This window comes from Nerophis lumbriciformis, linkage group LG37, assembly GCF_033978685.3.
Source record: "Nerophis lumbriciformis linkage group LG37, RoL_Nlum_v2.1, whole genome shotgun sequence".
NCBI lineage: Eukaryota > Metazoa > Chordata > Actinopteri > Syngnathiformes > Syngnathidae > Nerophis > Nerophis lumbriciformis.
In genome coordinates this window covers 7,838,552-7,862,566 of record NC_084584.2, presented here as the reverse complement: position 1 = coordinate 7,862,566, position 24,015 = coordinate 7,838,552, and the positions used below count along the sequence as shown (strand labels likewise).

Here is a 24,015-nt window from a genome sequence, read left to right as displayed (position 1 = left end):
TCTCCTACATGACATGTCTGCTGTTCCTAGTCTCCTACATGACATGTCTTCTGTTCCTAGTCTCCTACATGACATGTCTGCTGTTCCTAGTCTCCTACATGACATGTCTTCTGTTCCTAGTCTCCTACATGACATGTCTTCTGTTCCTAGTCTTCTACATGACATGTCTGCTGTTCCTAGTCTCCTACACAACATGTCTTCTATTCCTAGTCTCCTACATGACATGTCTTCTGTTCCTAGTCTCCTACATGACATGTCTTCTGTTCCTAGTCTCCTACATGACATGTCTTCTGTTCCTAGTCTCTTACATGACATGTCTTCTGTTCCTAGTCTCCTACACGTCATGTCTGCTGTTCCTAGTCTCTGACACGACATGTCTGCTGTTCCTAGTCTCCTACATGACATGTCTTCTGTTCCTAGTCTCCTACATTACATGTCTTCTGTTCCTAGTCTCCTACATGACATGTCTGCTGTTCCTAGTCTCCTACATGACATGTCTGCTGTTCCTAGTCTCCTACATGACATGTCTTATGTTCCTAGTCTCCTACATGACATGTCTGCTGTTCCTAGTCTCCTACATGACATGTCTTCTGTTCCTAGTCTCCTACATGACATGTCTTCTGTTCCTAGTCTCCTACATGACATGTCTGCTGTTCCTAGTCTCTGACACGACATGTCTGCTGTTCCTAGTCTCTGACACGACATGTCTGCTGTTCCTAGTCTCCTACATGACATGTCTGCTGTTCCTAGTCTCCTACATGACATGTCTTCTGTTCCTAGTCTCCTACATGACATGTCTTCTGTTCCTAGTCTCCTACATGACATGTCTGCTGTTCCTAGTCTCCTACATGACATGTCTTCTGTTCCTAGTCTCCTACATGACATGTCTTCTGTTCCTAGTCTCCTACACGACATGTCTGCTGTTCCTAGTCTCCTACATGACATGTCTTCTGTTCCTAGTCTCCTACATGACATGTCTTCTGTTCCTAGTCTCCTACATGACATGTCTTCTGTTCCTAGTCTCCTACATGACATGTCTTCTGTTCCTAGTCTCCTACATGACATGTCTTCTATTCCTAGTCTCCTACATGACATGTCTGCTGTTCCTAGTCTCTGACACGACATGTCTGCTGTGCGTGGAGAACAGGAAGTGGACGAGCGGGGGCTTTTTCTGCACCGCACGTTGTGACACCTCCACAGGAAGTGGCGTCTAAAGTGAAAACTGAAAAGAGCATTTGGAGAGCGATCTGACGCTCACGGACACGCTCGTGTTGGCGTTTCCTCAATTCTACAGAAGGAGGAAGCGCCTTTGAGAAGGCCGGAGGAGAAGGAAGTCACCATGAAGGCCGACAGCAGCAGGTTGGTGTGACAAACATCTTCTTCTTGACGCACACCTGCACACTCCTGTCCACTTTACTCCTGCTCTGCTCTGGTCTGGTCTGGTCTGGTCTGGCTTCTCTGCTCTGGTTTGGCTTCTCTGCTCTGGTCTGATCTGGCTTCTCTGCTCTGGTTTGGCTTCTCTGCTCTGGTCTGATCTGGCTTCTCTGCTCTGGTCTGGGTTCTCTGCTTTGGTCTGGTTTCTCTGCTTTGGTCTGGTTTCTCTGCTCTGGTTTGGCTTCTCTGCTCTGGTTTGGTTTCTCTGCTCTGGTCTGGCTTCTCTGCTCTGGTCTGGTCTGGTTTGGCTTCTCTGCTCTGGTCTGATCTGGCTTCTCTGCTCTGATCTGGGTTCTCTGCTTTGATCTGGTTTCTCTGCTTTGGTCTGGTTTCTCTGCTCTGGTCTGGCTTCTCTGCTCTGGTCTGGGTTCTCTGCTTTGGTCTGGTTTCTCTGCTCTGGTCTGGTTTCTCTGCTCTGGTTTGGGTTCTTTTGCGCCGTGCCGTGAAAGTAGGGCCAGCTGGGAGGTGGACTCAGGTGTGCACATGTGACGTGTCTCTGTACTTTCTTGGAAACACCTGGAACTGTGTCAGTGAGGAGTCCTTCACATGGCTGGCCTGGTCCAGCACCTTGTTCTGGGTGCCACATGTCCAGGAAGGTAAGGACTTCTTCCCTCTCTCTGAGTCTTATCTGGTGTATTGCCCAGGGCCACAGTGGACATTTGGTCACTTTTTAAGGACCTTCATCAAAGGCCAGTTTTTTTTAACTGAACTCAAAGTCCAAACCCTGGAAGAGAGGACTTAGGACAGAACCCTGTGGAACACCAGGAGTCTAGTTGAAGACAGTGGTTTATATTTCTACACTGATGCCATGGAAAAGAACAAACAATAGTCTTTTACTAAGTGGAAGTGAATTGTATACAAATCAATAATATCCAAAATAATAAGATTTATTCATTCAAATGTACTGAAAAAAGTCTGTTTTCTGTCCAAAATGTCCGAAAAATGATGAAGGTCATGTGATTCATTTTGATCCATTTCAGCTGTAATTAACAATATATCAATAATAAATGTCCGTGTTTATCTGTAAATAACAATATATCAATAATAAATGTCAGTGTTTATCTGTAAATAACAATATATCAATAATAAATGTCAGTGTTTATCTGTAAATAACAATATATCAATAATAAATGTCAGTGGTTATCTGTAAATAACAATATATCAATAAGACATGTCAGTGTTTTTCTATAACTAACAATATATCAATAATAAATGTCAATGTTTGTATGTAAATAACAATATATCAATAATACATGTCAGTGTGTATCTGTAAATAACAATATATCAATAATAAATGTCAGTGTGTATCTGTAAATAACAATATATCAATAATAAATGTCAGTGTTTATATGTAAATAACAATATATCAATAATAAATGTCCGTGTTTATCTGTAAATAACAATATATCAATAATAAATGTCCGTGTTTATCTGTAAATAACAATATATCAATAATAAATGTCAATGTTTGTATGTAAATAACAATATATTAATTATACATGTTAGTGTGTATCTGTAAATAACAATATATCAATAATAAATGTCAGTGTTTATATGTAAATAACAATATATCAATAATAAATGTCAGTGTTTATATGTAAAAAACAATATATCAATAATAAATGTCAGTGTTTATCTGTAAATAACAATATATCAGGAATAAATGTCAGTGTTTATCTGTAAATAACAATACATCAATAATAAATGTCCATGTGTATCTGTGAATAACAATATATCAATAACAAATGTCAACATTTATCTGTAAATAACAATACATCATTAATACATGTCAGTGTTTATCTGTAAATAACAATATATCAATAATAAATGTCGGTGTTTATCTGTAAATAACAATAAATCAATAAGACATGTCAGTGTTTATCTATAAATAACAATATATCAATAATAAATGTCAATGTTTGTATGTAAATAACAATATATCAATAATACATGTTAGTGTGTATCTGTAAATAACAATATATCAATAATAAATGTCAGTGTTTATATGTAAATAACAATATATCAATAATAAATGTCAGTGTTTATATGTAAAAAAAACAATATATCAATAATAAATGTCAGTGTTTATCTGTAAATAACAATATATCAGGAATAAATGTCAGTGTTTATCTGTAAATAACAATACATCAATAATAAATGTCCATGTGTATCTGTGAATAACAATATATCAATAACAAATGTCAACATTTATCTGTAAATAACAATACATCAATAATACATGTCAGTGTTTATCTGTAAATAACAATATATCAATAATAAATGTCAGTGTTTATCTGTAAATAACAATATATCAATGATAAATGCCAGTGTTTATCTGTAAATAACAATATATCAAGAATAAATGTCAGTGTTTATCTGTAAATAACAATATATCAATAATAAATGTCAGTGTTTATCTGTAAATAACAATATATCAATAATAAATGTCAGTGTTTATCTGTAAATAACAATATATCAATAATAAATGTCAGTGTTTATCTGTAAATAACAATATGTCAATAATAAATGTCCATGTGTATCTGTGAATAACAATATATCAATAACAAATGTCAACATGTATCTGTAAATAACAATACATCAATAATACATGTCAGTGTTTATCTGTAAATAACAATATATCAATAATACATGTCAGTGTTTTTCTGTAAATAACAATATATCAATAATAAATGTCAGTGTTTATCAGTAAATAACAATATATCAATGATAAATGTCAGTGTTTATCTGTAAATAACATTATATCAATAATGCATGTCAGTGTTTATCTCTAAATAACAATACATCAATAATAAATGTCAGTGTTTCTCTGTAAATAACAATAATAAATGTCAGTGTTTCTCTGTAAATAACAATATATCAATAATACATGTCAGTGTTTATCTGTAAATAACAATATATCAATAATAGATGTCAGTGTTTATCTGTAAATAACAATATATCAATAATAAATGTCAGTGTTTATCTGTAAATAACAATATATCAATAATAAATGTCCATGTGTATCTGTGAATAACAATATATCAATAACAAATGTCAACATGTATCTGTAAATAACAATACATCAATAATACATGTCAGTGTTTATCTGTAAATAACAATATATCAATAATAAATGTCAGTGTTTATCTGTAAATAACAATATATCAATAATAAATGTCAGTGTTTATCTGTAAATAACAATATATCAATAATAAATGTCAGTGTTTATCTGTAAATAACAATATATCAATAATAAATGTCCATGTGTATCTGTGAATAACAATATATCAATAACAAATGTCAACATGTATCTGTAAATAACAATACATCAATAATACATGTCAGTGTTTATCTGTAAATAACAATATATCAATAATAAATGTCAGTGTTTATCTGTAAATAACAATATATCAATAATAAATGTCAGTGTTTATCTGTAAATAACAATATATCAATAATAAATGTCCATGTGTATCTGTGAATAACAATATATCAATAACAAATGTCAACATGTATCTGTAAATAACAATACATCAATAATACATGTCAGTGTTTATCTGTAAATAACAATATATCAATAATAAATGTCAGTGTTTATCTGTAAATAACAATATATCAATAATAAATGTCAGTGTTTATCTGTAAATAACAATATATCAATAATAATATATACAAGGTTAAAAACTATAAAACAATAGCACTGTTGTGTTTCTAGGACTTTGCTGCAAAGATGTTTGCCTCCCAGGTTGGGAACTCAAACCGGATTTTCACCCGAGCCACCGGTTGATGACCTCTGTTTAAGGGACTGTGACGTTGTCCCCTGGGCCACGGATAATGACCCCTGTTTAAAAACTGTGACGTTGTCCCCCAGACCACCGGATAATGGCTTCTGTTTAAGGGACTGTGACGTTGTCCCCCGGACCACCGGATAATGACCTCTGTTTAAGGGACTGTGACGTTGTCCCCCGGGCCACCGGTTGATGACCTCTGTTTAAGGGACTGTGACGTTGTACCCCAGGCCACCGGGGGTTGACCCGTGTTTAATGGACTGCGACGTTGTCCCCCGGACCACCGGATGATGACCTCTGTTTAAGGGACTGTGAGGTTGTCCCCCGAACCACCGGATGATGACCCCTGTTTGAGGGACTGTGACGTTGGCCCCCGGGCCACCGGTTGATGACCCCTGTTAAAGGGACTGTGAGGTTGTTCCCTGGACCACCAGTTGATGATCCCTGTTAAAGGGACTGTGAGGTTGTTACCTGGACCATCGGATGATGACCCCTGTTTAAGGGACTGTGACGTTGTCCCCCGGGTCACCGGTTGATGACCTCTGTTTAAGGGACTGTGACGTTGGCCCCCGGACCACCGGATAATGACCCCTGTTTAAGGGACTGTGATGTTGGCCCCCGGACCACCGGATAATGACCCCTGTTTAAGGGACTGTGACGTTGACCCCCGGGCCACCGGTTGATGACCTCTGTTTAAGGGACTGTGACGTTGTCCCCCGCACCACTGGATAATGACCCCTGTTTAAGGGACTGTGACGTTGTCCCCCGGACCACCGGATGATGTCCTCTGTTAAAGGGACTGTGAGGTTGTCCCCCGGATCACCAGTTGATGACCCCTGTTTAAGGGACTGTGAGGTTGTCCCCCGGACCACCGGATGATGACCCCTGTTTGAGGGACTGTGACGTTGGCCCCCGGGCCACCGGTTGATGACCCCTGTTAAAGGGACTGTGAGGTTGTTCCCTGGACCACCAGTTGATGATCCCTGTTAAAGGGACTGTGAGGTTGTTACCTGGACCATCGGATGATGACCCCTGTTTAAGGGACTGTGACGTTGTCCCCCGGGTCACCGGTTGATGACCTCTGTTTAAGGGACTGTGACGTTGGCCCCCGGACCACCGGATAATGACCCCTGTTTAAGGGACTGTGATGTTGGCCCCCGGACCACCGGATAATGACCCCTGTTTAAGGGACTGTTACGTTGTCCCCCGGGCCACCGGTTGATGACCTCTGTTTAAGGGACTGTGACGTTGTCCCCCGCACCACTGGATAATGACCCCTGTTTAAGGGACTGTGACGTTGTCCCCCGGACCACCGGATAATGACCCCTGTTTAAGGGACTGTGAGGTTGTCCCCCGGGCCACTGGTTGATGACCTCTGTTTAAGGGACTGTGACGTTGTCCCCCGGGTCACCGGTTGATGACCCCTGTTTAAGGGACTGTGACGTTGTCCCCCGGACCACCGGATAATGACCCCTGTTTAAGGGACTGTGACGTTGTCCCCTGGGCCACGGATAATGACCCGTGTTTAATGGACTGTGAGGTTGTCCCCCGGACCACCGGATGATGACCCCTGTTTAAGGGACTGTGATGTTGTCCCCCGGGCCACCGGTTGATGACCTCTGTTTAAGGGACTGTGAGGTTGTCCCCCGGGCCACCGGTTGATGACCCCTGTTTAAGGGACTGTGACGTTGTCCCCTGGGCCACGGATAATGACCCCTTTTTAATGGACTGTGAGGTTGTTCCCTTGACCATCGGATGATGACCTCTGTTTAAGGGACTGTGAGGTTGTCCCCCGGACCACCGGATGATGACCCCTGTTTGAGGGACTGTGAGGTTGTTCCCTGGACCATCGGATGATGACCTGTGTTTAAGGGACTGTGAGGTTGACCCCCGGACCACCGGATGATGACCCCTGTTTGAGGGACTGTGACGTTGTCCCCTGGGCCACGGATAATGACCCCTGTTTAATGGACTGTGAGGTTGTTCCCTGGACCATCGGATGATGACCTGTGTTTAAGGGACTGTGAGGTTGTCCCCCGGACCACCGGATGATGACCCCTGTTTGAGGGACTGTGACGGGTTCTCCTTTGTTTGCAGACATCAAGTGACAGAGAGGAAGAGCCGACTCAATCTCACCAGGTTTGGCTCCCATGAAAATGTCAGCCAGCACAAAAAGAGTCCATCCAGCACGTGAGTTCCAGGGATTTCATTTAGACCAGCATGATTGGTATTTGACCCCAGCTTTGAGGTCCACACGTGTAGGACTTTGCTGCCGGGTCCTCTAACCGCCATCTTTTCTCAGCATTTCAGCAGAGACGGCTCTGCAATGGAGCGAGTCCTTTGAAGAACTGATGAAGAACTCAGGTCAGTTGAAACCTGGGCGGTGAAGCCGGGTCACTGCTCACGCTCAGCCGCGGTGTATTCGTCAAAAAATATTGAGAGCCTTATTTGTCGCAATGCACGTTTTTAATGTTTGCAACTTCCTCATTATCACAAAATGGCTCCTTTGTGCGCCGTAGAAAGTGTGAAAAAGTGCTCCCGAGTGAGAGGAGCCACAATAACGAGTGCGATTCAATAAAAATATCATTAAAGTTTAACTGCAAACAAATGATCAAACATCCCTGGATAATGTTTTTGTTTATTTACCGTACATAACCACTGGTATTTAAGTCGCACCCACCAACTTTGAGAAGAAATAAATGTGCATTAGCCACACCTGACTTTAGGTACTAACTATTTAGTCAATGAAGTCATCGTCATGGACCCACTAGCTGCGCAAGATAACTCTCCAATCAACTAAATAGACTCAATAAGAGGAGTTAACTCCTAGCTAGCTCTCCAATCAGCTAAACAGACTCAATAAGAGGAGTTAACTCCTAGCTAGCTCTCCAATCAACTAAACAGACTCAATAAGAGGAGTTAACTCCTAGCTAGCTCTCCAATCAACTAAACAGACTCAATAAGAGGAGTTAACTCCTAGCTAGCTCTCCAATCAACTAAACAGACTCAAAAAGAGGAGTTAACTCCTAGCTAGCTCTCCAATCAGCTAAACAGACTCAATAAGAGGAGTTGTTAACTCCTAGCTAGCTCTTTAATCAACTAAACAGACTCAATAAGAGGAGTTAACTCCTAGCTAGCTCTCCAATCAGCTAAACAGACTCAATAAGAGGAGTTGTTAACTCCTAGCTAGCTCTCCAATCAACTAAACAGACTCAATAAGAGGAGTTAACTCCTAGCTAGCTCTCAATCAACTAAACAGACTCAATAAGAGGAGTTAACTCCTAGCTAGCTCTCCAATCAGCTAAACAGACTCAATAAGAGGAGTTGTTAACTCCTAGCTAGCTCTCCAATCAACTAAACAGACTCAATAAGATGAGTTAACTCCTAGCTAGCTCTCCAATCAACTAAACAGACTCAATAAGAGGAGTTAACTCCTAGCTAGCTCTCAATCAACTAAACAGACTCAATAAGAGGAGTTGTTAACTCCTAGCTAGCTCTCCAATCAACTAAACAGACTCAATAAGAGGAGTTAACTCCTAGCTAGCTCTCCAATCAACTAAACAGACTCAATAAGAGGAGTTAACTCCTAGCTAGCTCTCCAATCAGCTAAACAGACTCAATAAGAGGAGTTAACTCCTAGCTAGCTCTCCAATCAGCTAAACAGACGCAATAAGAGGAGTTAACTCCTAGCTAGCTCTCCAATCAACTAAACAGACTCAATAAGAGGAGTTGTTAACTCCTAGCTAGCTCTCCAATCAACTAAACAGACTCAATAAGAGGAGTTAACTCCTAGCTAGCTCTCCAATCAACTAAACAAACTCAATGAGAGGAGTTGTTAACTCCTAGCTAGCTCTCCAATCAACTAAACAGACTCAATAAGAGGAGTTAACTCCTAGCTAGCTCTCCAATCAACTAAACAGACTCAATAAGAGGAGTTAACTCCTAGCTAGCTCTCCAATCAACTAAACAGACTCAATAAGAGGAGTTGTTAACTCCTAGCTAGCTCTTTAATCAACTAAACAGACTCAATAAGAGGAGTTAACTCCTAGCTAGCTCTCCAATCAGCTAAACAGACTCAATAAGAGGAGTTGTTAACTCCTAGCTAGCTCTCCAATCAACTAAACAGACTCAATAAGAGGAGTTGTTAACTCCTAGCTAGCTCTCCAATCAACTAAACAGACTCAATAAGATGAGTTAACTCCTAGCTAGCTCTCCAATCAGCTAAACAGACTCAATAAGAGGAGTTGTTAACTCCTAGCTAGCTCTCCAATCAACTAAACAGACTCAATAAGAGGAGTTAACTCCTAGCTAGCTCTCCAATCAACTAAACAGACTCAATAAGAGGAGTTAACTCCTAGCTAGCTCTCCAATCAACTAAACAGACTCAATAAGAGGAGTTAACTCCTAGCTAGCTCTCCAATCAGCTAAACAGACTCAATAAGAGGAGTTAACTCCTAGCTAGCTCTCCAATCAGCTAAACAGACGCAATAAGAGGAGTTAACTCCTAGCTAGCTCTCCAATCAACTAAACAAACTCAATAAGAGGAGTTGTTAACTCCTAGCTAGCTCTCCAATCAACTAAACAGACTCAATAAGAGGAGTTAACTCCTAGCTAGCTCTCCAATCAACTAAACAGACTCAATAAGAGGAGTTAACTCCTAGCTAGCTCTCCAATCAGCTAAACAGACGCAATAAGAGGAGTTAACTTCTAGCTAGCTCTCCAATCAACTAAACAGACTCAATAAGAGGAGTTAACTCCTAACTAGCTCTCCAATCAACTAAACAGACTCAATAAGAGGAGTTAACTCCTAACTAGCTCTCCAATCAACTAAACAGACTCAATAAGAGGAGTTAACTCCTAGCTAGCTCTCCAATCAACTAAACAGACTCAATAAGAGGAGTTAACTCCTAACTAGCTCTCCAATCAACTAAACAGACTCAATAAGAGGAGTTAACTCCTAACTAGCTCTCCAATCAACTAAACAGACTCAATAAGAGGAGTTAACTCCTAGCTAGCTCTCCAATCAACTAAACAGACTCAATAAGAGGAGTTAACTCCTAACTAGCTCTCCAATCAACTAAACAGACTCAATAAGAGGAGTTAACTCCTAGCTAACTCTCCAATCAGCTAAACAGACTCAATAAGAGGAGTTAACTCCTAGCTAGCTCTCCAATCAGCTAAACAGACTCAATAACTCCACGGTGACGTTTTGGTGAATTTGCAAAAGTGAAACAACCAAAAAGAATGCAATTGTAAGTTAATAATACTAACAAAGGCACTCATAAACCTGTTAGCATAATGATGCTAACTTGAACACAGTATGATAGCAGGTACGTACAAACATGCATGGCAACACTACTAAGTAAACATTGTTTTAGTTATTTTGTGAAACTACTAAGTAAACATTGTTTTAGTTATATTGTGAAACTACTAAGTAAACATAGTTTTAGTTATTTTGTGAAACTACTAAGTAAACATTGTTTTAGTTATTTTGTGAAACTACTAAGTAAACATTGTTTTAGTTATATTGTGAAACTACTAAGTAAACACAGTTTGAGTTATATTTTGAAACTACTAAGTAAACATTGTTTGAGTTATATTGTGAAACTACTAAGTAAACATTGTTTTAGTTATATTGTGAAACTACTAAGTAAACATAGTTTTAGTCATATTGTGAAACTACTAAGTAAACATAGTTTTAGTCATATTGTGAAACTACTAAGTAAACATAGTTTGAGTTATATTGTGAAACTACTAAGTAAACATAGTTTTAGTTATATTGTGAACCTATTAAGTAAACATAGTTTTAGTTATATCGTGAAACTACTAAGTAAACATAGTTTTAGTCATATTGTGAAACTACTTAGTAAACATAGTTTTAGTTATATTGTGAAACTACTAAGTAAACATTGTTTGAGTTATATTGTGAAACTACTAAGTAAACATTGTTTTAGTTATATTGTGAAACTACTAAGTAAACATTGTTTAGTTATATTGTGAAACTACTAAGTAAACATAGTTTTAGTTATATTGTGAAACTACTAAGTAAACATTGTGTGAGTTATATTGTGAAACTACTAAGTAAACATAGTTTTAGTTGTATTGTGAAACTACTAAGTAAACATTGTTTTAGTTATATTGTGAAACTACTTCGTAAACATTGTTTTAGTTATATTGTGAAACTACTAAGTAAACATTGTTTGAGTTATATTGTGAAACTACTAAGTAAACATTGTTTGAGTTATATTGTGAAACTACTAAGTAAACATAGTTTTAGTTATTTTGTGAAACTACTAAGTAAACATTGTTTTAGTTATATTGTGAAACTACTAAGTAAACATTGTTTGAGTTATATTGTGAAACTACTAAGTAAACATAGTTTTAGTTATATTGTGAAACTACTAAGTAAACATTGTTTTAGTTGTATTGTGAAACTACTAAGTAAACATTGTTTTAGTTATTTTGTGAAACTACTTAGTAAACATTGTTTTAGTTATATTGTGGAACTACTAAGTAAACATTGTTTGAGTTATATTGTGAAACTACTAAGTAAACATAGTTTTAGTTGTGTTGTGAAACTACTAAGTAAACATTGTTTTAGTTATATTGTGAAACTACTAAGTAAACATTGTTTTAGTTATATTGTGAAACTACTAAGTAAACATAGTTTTAGTCATATTGTGAAACTACTAAGTAAACATAGTTTTAGTCATTTTGTGAAACTACTAAGTAAACATAGTTTGAGTTATATTGTGAAACTACTAAGTAAACATAGTTTTAGTTATATTGTGAACCTATTAAGTAAACATAGTTTTTGTTATATCGTGAAACTACTAAGTAAACATAGTTTTAGTCATATTGTGAAACTACTTAGTAAACATAGTTTTAGTTATATTGTGAAACTACTAAGTAAACATTGTGTGAGTTATATTGTGAAACTACTAAGTAAGCATTGTTTTAGTTATATTGTGAAACTACTAAGTAAACATTGTTTAGTTATATTGTGAAACTACTAAGTAAACATAGTTTTAGTTATATTGTGAAACTACTAAGTAAACATTGTGTGAGTTATATTGTGAAACTACTAAGTAAACATAGTTTTAGTTGTATTGTGAAACTACTAAGTAAACATTGTCTTAGTTATTTTGTGAAACTACTAAGTAAACATTGTTTTAGTTATATTGTGAAACTACTTAGTAAACATTGTTTTAGTTATATTGTGGAACTACTAAGTAAACATTGTTTGAGTTATATTGTGAAACTACTAAGTAAACATAGTTTTAGTTGTATTGTGAAACTACTAAGTAAACATTGTTTTAGTTATTTTGTGAAACTACTAAGTAAACATTGTTTGAGTTATATTGTGAAACTACTAAGTAAACATAGTTTTAGTTATATTGTGAAACTACTAAGTAAACATTGTTTTAGTTATTTTGTGAAACTACTAAGTAAACATAGTTTTTGTCATATTGTGAAACTACTAAGTAAACATTGTGTGAGTTACATTGTGAAACTACTAAGTAAACATAGTTTTAGTTATATTGTGAAACTACTAAGTAAACACAGTTTGAGTTATATTGTGAAACTACTAAGTAAACACAGTTTGAGTTATATTTTGAAACTACTAAGTAAACACAGTTTGAGTTATATTGTGAAACTACTAAGTAAACATTGTTGTAGTCATATTGTGAAACTACTAAGTAAACATTGTTGTAGTCATATTGTGAAACTACTAAGTAAACATAGTTTTAGTTATATTGTGAAACGGTTGCTTCGAGTGATGAATGTAGAATGTTTTTGAGCAGAAATGCTATAGACGATTGGTAGACAAAACTGGATATACTTCCGGTTCAAGGCACAAAACCCGAAGTATATTTTGGAGTGGTCCAAGAAGATGGCACCGTAGCACAAACAATAGCACACCTTTAAACAAACACTAGCACACCTTTAAACAAACAATAGCACACCTTTAAACAAACACTAGCACACCTTTAAACAAACAATAGCACACCTTTAAACAAACACTAGCACACCTTTAAACAAACAATGGCACACCTTTAAACAAACACTAGCACACCTTTAAACAAACAATAGCACACCTTCAAACAAACAATAGCACACCTTTAAACAAACAATAGCACACCTTTAAACAAACAATAGCACACCTTTACACAAACAATAGCACACTTTTAAACAAACAATAGCACACCTTTAAACAAACAATAGCACACCTTTAAACAAACAATAGCACACCTTTAAACAAGCAATAGCACACCTTTAAACAAACAATAGCACACCTTTAAACACTAGCACACCTTTAAACAAACAATAGCACACCTTTAAACAAACAATAGCACACCTTTAAACAAACAATAGCACACCTTTAAACAAACACTAGCACACCTTTAAACAAACAATAGCACACCTTTTCAGTGTTTCATGACAAATGTTTGTGGAATGCAGAAGAAGAAGAGGAATGAGTGTGTCAAATACGGAACTTGAAGCACATTCAGCTGACCTTTAAATGAGGAAGTTGTTTTCACATCCTTCACTTTGTTTTGAACACACGCTTTCTTCTCCTTCCGGCGTGTTGCCCAGGTAACCAGCTGCACTTGCTTTCAGACGGGGTGGAGACCTTCTCTCGCTTCCTGCGCACTGAGTTCAGTGAGGAGAACCTGGACTTCTGGCTGGCGTGTGAAGAATACCACACCTTGCACTCGGACAAGAAGCTGACGTCCAAAGCCAAACATATCTACGCTCTTTTTATTGAGTCGGACGCCCCTAAAGAGGTAGGGAACGTTCATGAAGATGTTCTAGTCACCTGGAGATGGAGAACATTTCGGGCGTGTTCCTCAAAGTATCTCTGGGAGGGTTCTAGTGGCTCACTCACCTGGAAGCAAAGAGGCTTCAAGCACACTTTCATGCAGCTCAGACAAAAGTGGTCAGACAGAGAGAGCTGTGTTTTTGGAAGATGTTCCTTTAGATGTTCCTTTAGGTGTCCCTTTAGATGTTCCTTCAGGTGTTCCTTTAGATGTTCCTTTTGATGTTCCTTTAGATGTTCCTTTAGATGTTCTTTTAGATGTTCCTTCAGATGATTATTTAGATGTTCCTTCAGATGTTCCTTTAGATGTTCCTTTATATGTTCCTTTAGATGTTCCTTCAGATGTTCCTTTAGATGTTCCTTTAGATGTTCCTTTAGATGATCCTTCAGATGATCCTTCAGATGTTCCTTCAGTCGTTCCTTTAGATGTTCCTTTAGATGTTCCTTTAGATGTTCCTTTAGATGTTCCTTTAGATGTTCCTTGAGATGTTCCTTTAGATGTGGCTTCTTATTTTTCTTCTTCTTCTTCTTCTTCTTCTTCTTCTTCTTCTTCTTCTTCTTCTTCTTCTTCTTCTTCTTCTTCTTCTTCTTCTTCTTCTTCTCCTTCTCCTTCTTCTTCCTCGTCTTCTTCTTCTCCTTCTTTTCCTTCTTCTTTTTTTTCTTCTTCTTCTCCTCTTTTTTCTTCTTTTTCTTCTTCTTGTACTTCTTTTTTTTTCTCCTTCTTCTTCTTCTTCTTCTCCTCCTTCTTCTTTTTTCTTTTTCTTTTTCTTTTTCTTTTTCTTCTTCTTCTTCTTCTCCTTCTTCTTCTCCCTCTTCTCCTTCTCCTTCTTCTTCTTCTTCTCCTTCTCCTTCTTCTTCTTCTTCATCTTTTCTTCCTCGTCTTCTTCTCCTTCTCCTTCTCCTTCTCCTTCTCCTTCTCCTTCTTCTTCCTTGTCTTCTTCTTCTTCTTCTTCTTTTTTTCTTCATCTTCTCCTCTTTCTTCTTCTTCTTGTTCTTCTTATTTTTCTTCTTCTTCTTCTTCTTCTTCTTCTCCTTCTCCTTCTCCTTCTCCTTCTTCTTCCTCGTCTTCTTCTTCTCCTTCTTTTCCTTCTTCTTTTTTTTTCTTCTTCTTCTCCTCTTTTTTCTTCTTTTTCTTCTTCTTGTACTTCTTCTTTTTTTCTTCTCCTTCTTCTTCTTCTTCTTCTTCTTCTTCTTTTCTTCTCCTTCATCTTCTTCTTCTTCTTCTTCTCCTCCTTCTTCTTTTTTCTTTTTCTTTTTCTGTTTCTTCTTCTTCTTCTCCTTCTTCTTCTCCCCCTTCTTCTTCTTCTTCTTCTTCTTCTTCTCCTTCTCCTTCTCCTTCTTCTTCTTCTTCTTCTTCTTCTTCTTCTTCTTCTTCCTCCTCATCTTCTTCTTCTTCTTCTTCTTCTTCTTCTTCCTCATCTTCTTCTTCTTCTTCTTCTTCCTCATCTTCTTCTTCTTCTTCCTCATCTTCTTCTTCTTCCTCATCTTCTTCTTCTTCTTCTTCTTCTTCTTCTTCTCCGTCTTCTTCTTCTTCTTCTTCTTCTTCTTTTCCTTCTTCTTCTTTTCCTTCTTCTCCTTTTTCATCTTCTTCTCCTTCTTCGTCTTCTCCTTCTTCTTCTTCCTCGTCTTCTTCTTCTTCTCCTTCTTCTTGTTCTTTTTCTTTTTCTTCTTCTTGTTCTTCTTCTTCTTCTCCCTCTTCTTCCTCGCCTTCTTCGTCTCCTTCGCCTTCTTCTTCTTCAGATGTTGCTCTCTACCTTTAACATGTTCCATGTGATTGAAAGCATTCAGCCTATTTGGGAATCCTCTGCTTTCCTTTGACAAATTCACAGATTTCCCAGAATTCCATGTTTTTCAGGGACATTTTTCTCATTCAAAATGAATTGGCCATTTTTCAAACATCAACTTCAAAATATTCAGCCAATTGTGTGCTCCTTTTCAACAATTATAAATAAATAAAAATTCCCGGATTTCCTAGCATACCCAGTTTTTAGGGACATTTTCCCCATTCAAAATGAATGATCCAGTTTTCAAACATCCACCATTTCCAAATTTTCAATTGATTCATTTCCATATTTCACTCGTCCTGGACATTCAAACTGTTGTTTTTCCAAGTTAAAACATTTTCCAGGAATTCCCAGTTTTCCAAAATTCTATCTTCACCTTTTTTTCTGTATTCTTTCCACATTTTTCAACCGTTCCACCGTCCAAACATTCCTACTAATCAGGACAAAAAACTGAACTGGAAAAATTCCCTGTTTTCCCCAATTTTCCAGGAATCCCATAATACCATTTCTCAATTCAAAATGTTACTACTTCAACATTTATTGCCCGTTTTGAAAATTTCCAACACCAACTCATTTACAACATTCACATTTTTTTATCATTTTCCCAAAAATGACCGCTTTTCCCGAAATTCCCAAATTTCCATGAAATTCCCATTGAAACGAATGGGGCATTTTTCAAAGTTCCACAACTCCCACATTTTTCATCCGATTCAAACCGTTTCAACTTCAAAATATTCAGCCTGTCCAGGATATGTGTGCTCCCTTTCAACAATTATGCCAAAAAATTCCCCAGATTTCCTAGAATTCCCAGTTTTTAGGGACATTTTCCCCATTCAAAATGAATTATCCATTTTTCAAACATCCACCATTCGCACATTTTTCAACCACTTCAAACCATTCCAACTTCAACCACCGTCTCCCGTCAACACAGACGCTGCAATTATTTTATCTTATATTTGTCTATAAAAGTGTTATAAGTACACCTCTGCATAACAAACAAAAAGAAAGAAACCTAGATCCGTTTGCAACAAATAATACCTGTATTATTATTTTTTTTTTCAATTTGCCTAAAATTCAAAACTAACTCAATTCCTATTTGAACTATACAAAAATGAACTTGACTCGAACCATTTGCTCGTGCAAAATGTAATTAAATCAAAAATAATGAGACATTTAATTGAACAGGAACTCAGGAGGACAATGAATAAAACACGTTAATAACCTTCACTAGAAAAATGGACAATTTGTGCTGATTTCCTTTCTTTGGTCCCCATGAGAAGTCCTGATTGATGTCTGCAGTGACAGCGGGGATTTGAACCCCCAACCTTCTGATCCACCCTCATCAAAAGTCACTTCTGGACCTTTCTGTATCATTTCAAACTTCCAAAAGAGACTTTTTCACAGACAGCTTTTAGAACAACTTCCTGACTCTTATTATCAGTATTTGTCATTTTTCAATAGATTTGCTTTTTTTTCATTCTGTTGACAAAACCAGAATGCGGAAAATTAAAGCGTCTTATCTTCCCAATGATAAGCAGAATATGAGTAGGAGTTACATACGACTATTTTAGCCCTAAATGCTCATTAATTACAGATCCTTCATGTTTATTTATTACAAAAGTTGACTTCAACAAGAGTTAGAGGAACATTTGAGGTGTTGGAGGCAGAACTACTACACACCTGTTCTGCTGCAGCCTTCTTCCCCATTCCAGACTTACACGATGACACGTTGGAGGCAGAACTACTACACACATGTTCTGCTGCAGCCTTCTTCTCCAGTTTAGACTTACAAGATGACACGTTGGAGGCAGAACTACTACACACCTGTTCTGCTGCAGCCTTCTTCTCCAGTTTAGACTTACAAGATGACACGTTTGAGGAAAATGTCTGCAAGTAGCAGCAGAGAAGTGACAATATTGACAATATCAACACTCACCTTCTAGTCAGTCAACTCAAATACATTTTAAATTAAAGCTGCAAGCAGCGATGGACGGGACCGACTTTGACGGCACATAAAATCCAAACCGGAGCAGTAATTAAAACATTTTCGTCAACTTTTAATCAGAAAGGTTCAATCTCTCTCCTGTGCTGGTTTGAAGCCGACACGACAAACGTGAAAAAAGGTGACCGGTTTTTACAAAACTTTTGTTTTGAAGGGGGAATTGCAAACTTTCTGTTGAGTTTTGCTGGGGGTTGTCCATTTATGAAATAAATAAATAGGTTTTTGTTTCATGTCTCTACGACATTCCTACTGGAAGTTACAGGCAGTTTTGTTTTCTTCCTAGGAGCAGTTTTGTCTGTGTTTTATTCCTAGGGGGCACTAGAGCGCAATTTTGAGTTTTGGGGTTGGGTTTTTTATTAGATCGCAATTTTTGCCAGTCCTGATGTGTGTGTCCAGTTTGGTGAGTTTTGAAGCATGTTAAGGGGGTAAAATTGTAGCTCAAAGAGGCAAAAGTGACTGTTTTTACAAAACTTTTGTTTTGAAGGGAGAATTACCAACTTCCTGTTGATTTTTGCTGAAGGGTGTCAGTATATGAAATGTAGGTCTAAGTGAGACCTACATAGAGGTTTTTGTTTCATGTCGCTACGACATTTCTACTGGCAGTTATAGGCAGTTTTGTCTGTGTTTTCTTACTAGGGGGCGCTAGAGCGTAATTTTGAGTTTTGGGGTTTGTTTTTTTATTAGGTGGCAATTTTCGCCAGTCCTGATGTGTGTGTCAAATATGGTGAGTTTTGAAGCATTTTAAGGGGGTCAAATTACAGCTCAAAGAGGCGGCGGAATAATAATAATGAAACCTTACAAATACAATAGGGTCCTCTGTCCCAAAGGGACATTGCGGTCCCTAATTACATTTGAAATAAATGATGTCACAGGACTGTGTTGAGACTAGTTGGACCACCTCAGTCATGGTTTTATGAGCTGAGAAGTGACTTGGTGAAAACCCGGGACAAGACCTAAGTAGAATGTTTCAAGAGGAAACAATCGTATAAATTACAGTCCAGTTAGAGTTGGAATTTTTCAAAACGGACGAGAAATGTTGAAGTAGTAACATTTTGAATTATGAAATTGTATTATGGGATTCCTGGAAATTTGGGAGAACCGGGAATTTTTCCAGTTCAACTTAGTTTTTTGTCCTGATTAAGAGGAATGTTTGGACGGTGGACCGGTTGAAAAATGTGCAAAGTACAGAAAAAAGGGTGAAAATAGGGTTCGGAAAACTGGGAATTCCTGGAATTTTTTTGAACTTGAAAAAATGACAGTTTGAATGTCCAGGATGAGTGGAATATGGAAATGAACCAATTGAAAATGTGGAAATGGTGGATGTTTGAAAAATGGATCATTCATTTTGAATGGGGAAAATGTCCCTAAAAACTATTAATTCCAGGAATCCGGGGAATTTTTGGGATGATTTTTGAAAAGGAGCACACATATCCTGGAAAAGCTGAATATTTTGACGTTGCAACGGTTTGAATTGGATGAAAAATGTGGGAGTTGTGGAACTTTGAAAAATGTCCCATTCATTTCAATGGAAATTTGGGAATTTCGGGAAAAGCGGGAATTTTTTGGGAAAATGCTAAAAAATGGGAATGTTCTAAATGAGTTGGTGTTGGAATTTTTCAAAACTGAGGAGAAATGTTGAAGTAGTAACATTTTCAATTATGAAATTGTATAATGGGATTCCTGGAAATTTGGGAGAACCGGGAATTTTTCCAGTTCAACTTAGTTTTTTGTCCTGATTAAGAGGAATGTTTGGACGGTGGACCGGTTGAAAAATGTGCAGAGTACAGAAAAAAGGGTGAAAATAGGGTTCGGAAAACTGGGAATCCTGGAATTTTTTTGAACTTGAAAAAATGACAGTTTGAATGTCCAGGATGAGTGGAATATGGAAATGAACCAATTGAAAATGTGGAAATGGTGGATGTTTGAAAAATGGATCATTCATTTTGAATGGGGAAAATGTCCCTAAAAACTATGAATTCCAGGAATCCGGGGAATTTTTGGGATGATTTTTGAAAATGAGCACACATATCCTGGAAAAGCTGAATATTTTGAAGTTGCAACGGTTTGAATTGGATGAAAAATGTGGGAGTTGTGGAACTTTGAAAAATGTCCCATTCATTTCAATGGAAATTTGGGAATTTCGGGAAAAGCGGGAATTTTTTGGAAAATGCTAAAAAAAAAATGGGAATGCTCTAAATGAGTTGGTGTTGGAATTTTTCAAAACGGGCGAGAAATGTTGAAGTAGTAACATTTTGAATTGAGAAATTGTACCATGGAATTCCTGGAAGATTTGGGAAAACAGGGAATTTTTCCAGTTAAAAAAACAACTTAGTTTTTTTTCCTGATTAAGAGGAATATTTGGACAGTACAAAGTTTGAAAAATGTAGAAGGAGGAGTCGACAAAAAAAGGGTGAAAAAAGGGTTTGAAAAAACGTGAATTCCTGGAATTTTTTGTACTTGGAAAACTGGTTGTTCGAATGTCCACTGTCTAAACATTCCTCTTAGTCAGGACAAAAAAACAAGTTGGTTTAAGAACTGGAAAAATTTCCCGGTTTTTCCGAAATTCCGTAATATTATTTCTTAATTAAAAAACTGTTACTACTTCAACATTTCTTGACCGATTTGAACGATTCCAACACCAACTCAGGTCATTCAGGACATTCATGCTCATGATTGTTTAAAAAAAAATCCCGCTTTTCCCAAAATTTCCAGGAAGTTCCCATTGAAATGAATGGGACATTTTTTCCAAGTTGCACAATTTCCACATTTTTCAAGCTATTCAAAGCATTCCAACATCAACACATTCCACTCATCCTGGACTTTCAAACTATCATTTTTCAAGGTAATCTTTTTTTTGTTTTAAATCCCATTTTTCCCCAAATTCCCAAATTTCCAGGAAGTTCCCATTGAAATGAATGGGACATTTTTACAAGTTGCACAATTTCCACATTTTTCAAGCTATTCAAAGCATTCCAACATCAACACATTCCACTCATCCTGGACATTCAAACTATAAATTTTCCAAATAAAACAAAATCAAGGAATTCCTAAAATTCCCGAATTTTCAAACCCTATTTTCACCCTTTTTTCTGTCGACTACCCCTTCCACATATTCTAACCCACTTCAACCGTTCCACCATCAAAACATTCCTCTTAATCAGGACAAAAAAAACAAGTTGTTTTTTTTAACTGGAAAAATTCCCGGTTTTCCCGAAATTCCAGGAATTCCGTAATCCCATTTCTCAATTAAAAATCTTACTAATCCAACAATTCTTGAACGATTTGAAAAAAATCCTTCAACACATTCAACTCATCCTGGAAATTTAAACAACTATTTTTCCACGTTCAACACATTTCCAGGAATTCCTGTTTTTTTTTTCTAACCTTATTTCCAACCTTTTTTAGTGCGCTGAGTCCTTTCACATTTTTCAACCCTTTTCAAGTGTTCCACTGTCTAAACATTCCTCTTAGTCAGGACAAAAAAAAACAAGTTGGTTTAAGGACTTGAAAAATTCCCGGTTTTCCCAAAATCCCTTAATACCATTTTTCGATTAAAAAACTCTCACTACTTCAACATTTCTTGACCGTTTTAAACAATTCCAACACCAACTCAGCTCATTCAGGACATTCATACTTCTAATTTTTTTTTTTTAAATCCCGCTTTTCCCCAAATTCCCAAATTTCCAGGAAGTTCCCATTGAAATGAATGGGACATTATTACAAGTTGCACAATTTCCACATTTTTCAAGCTATTCAAAGCATTCCAACATCAACACATTCCACTCACCCTGGAAATTCAAACTATAAATTTTCCAAATAAAACAAAATCAAGGAATTCCTAAAATTCCCGAATTTTCAAACCATTTTTTCAAACCCTATTTTCACCCTTTTTTCTGTCGACTACACCTTCCACATATTCTAACCCACTTCAACCGTTCCACCATCAAAACATTCCTCTTAATCAGGACAAAAAAACCAAGTTGTTTTTTTTAACTGGAAAATTCCCGGTTTTCCCGAAATTCCAGGAATTCCGTAATCCCATTTCTCAATTAAAAATCTTACTAATCCAACAATTCTTGAACGATTTGAAAAAAATCCTTCAATACATTCAACTCGTCCTGGAAATTTAAACAACTATTTTTCCACGTTCAACACATTTCCAGGAATTCCTGGGGTTTTTTTTTCTAACCTTATTTCCAACCTTTTTTAGTGCGCTGAGTCCTTTCACATTTTTCAACCCTTTTCAAGTGTTCCACTGTCTAAACATTCCTCTTAGTCAGGACAAAAAAAACAAGTTGGTTTAAGGACTTGAAAATTTCCCGGTTTTCCCAAAATCCCTTAATACCATTTTTCAATTAAAAAACTGTTACTACTTCAACATTTCTTGACCGTTTTAAACAATTCCAACACCAACTCAGCTCATTCAGGACATTCATGCTTCTAAAAAAATTTTTTTAATCCCGCTTTTCCCAAAATTCCCAAATTTCCAGGAAGTTCCCATTGAAAGGAACAGGGCATTTTTCCAAGTTGCACAATTTCCACATTTTTCAAGCTATTCAAAGCATTCCAACATCAACACATTCCACTCATCCTGGACATTCAAACTATAAATTTTCCAAATAAAACAAAATCAAGGAATTCCTAAAATTCCCGAATTTTCAAACCATTTTTTCAAACCCTATTTTCACCCTTTTTTCTGTCGACTACCCCTTCCACATATTCTAACCCACTTCAACCGTTCCACCATCAAAACATTCCTCTTAATCAGGACAAAAAAACCAAGTTGTTTTTTTTAACTGGAAAAATTCCCGGTTTTCCCGAAATTCCAGGAATTCCGTAATCCCATTTCTCAATTAAAAATCTTACTAATCCAGCAATTCTCCAACGATTTGAAAAAAATCCTTCAACACATTCAACTCGTCCTGGAAATTTAAACAACTATTTTTCCACGTTCAACACATTTCCAGGAATTGCTGTTTTTTTTTTTTTCTAACCTTATTTCCAACCTTTTTTAGTGCGCTGAGTCCTTTCACATTTTTCAACCCTTTTCAAGTGTTCCACTGTCTAAACATTCCTCTTAGTCAGGACAAAAAAAAACAATTTGGTTTAAGGACTTGAAAATTTCCCGGTTTTCCCAAAAGCCCTTAATACCATTTTTCGATTAAAAAACTCTCACTACTTCAACATTTCTTGACCGTTTTAAACAATTCCAACACCAACTCAGCTCATTCAGGACATTCAAACTTCTAATTTTTTTTTTTAAATCCCACTTTTCCCCAAATTCCCAAATTTCCAGGAAGTTCCCATTGAAATGAATGGGACATTTTTACAAGTTGCACAATTTCCACATTTTTCAAGCTATTCAAAGCATTCCAACATCAACACATTCCACTCATCCTGGACATTCAAACTATACATTTTCCAAATAAAACAAAATCAAGGAATTCCTAAAATTCCCGAATTTTCAAACCATTTTTTCAAACCCTATTTTCACCCTTTTTTCTGTCGACTACCCCTTCCACATATTCTAACCCACTTCAACCGTTCCACCATCAAAATATTCCTCTTAATCAGGACAAAAAAACCAAGTTGTTTTTTTTAACTGGAAAAATTCCCGGTTTTCCCGAAATTCCAGGAATTCCGTAATCCCATTTCTCAATTAAAAATCTTACTAATCCAACAATTCTTGAACGATTTGAAAAAAATCCTTCAACACATTCAACTCATCCTGGAAATGTAAACAACTATTTTTCCACGTTCAACACATTTCCAGGAATTCCTGTTTTTTTTTTTTCTAACCTTATTTCCAACCTTTTTTAGTGCGCTGAGTCCTTTCACATTTTTCAACCCTTTTCAAGTGTTCCACTGTCTAAACATTCCTCTTAGTCAGGACAAAAAAACCAAGTTGGTTTAAGAACTTGAAAAATTCCCGGTTTTCCCAAAATCCCTTAATACCATTTTTCGATTAAAAAACTCTCACTACTTCAACATTTCTTGACCGTTTTAAACAATTCCAACACCAACTCAGCTCATTCAGGACATTCATGCTTCTAATATTTTTTTTTAAATCCCACTTTTCCCCAAATTCCCAAAATTTCCAGGAAGTTCCCATTGAAATGAATGGGACATTTTTACAAGTTGCACAATTTCCACATTTTTCCAGCTATTCAAAGCATTCCAACATCA

The 24,015-nt window shown here is 36.8% G+C and overlaps 1 protein-coding gene across 3 annotated transcripts in view; it reads left to right on the top strand.

Annotated features, from left to right (window-relative positions):
* The first annotated feature begins 1,110 nt into the window (after positions 1-1,110).
* rgs18 (regulator of G protein signaling 18) overlaps positions 1,111-24,015 on the top strand; it is a 35,154-nt gene continuing 12,249 nt past the window's right edge. The window contains exons 1-4 of one of the 3 annotated variants that reach the window (XM_061930782.2): positions 1,111-1,359; positions 7,320-7,412; positions 7,525-7,586; positions 13,845-14,011. In XM_061930782.2, coding sequence (XP_061786766.2) covers positions 1,340-1,359; positions 7,320-7,412; positions 7,525-7,586; positions 13,845-14,011 — 342 coding nt within the window. In that variant the 5' untranslated portion in view covers positions 1,111-1,339. Of the gene's footprint in view, positions 1,360-1,423; positions 2,031-7,319; positions 7,413-7,524; positions 7,587-13,844; positions 14,012-24,015 lie in introns of those variants that run through there. The other 2 variants (XM_061930779.2, XM_061930778.2) reach the window with 2 other exon arrangements.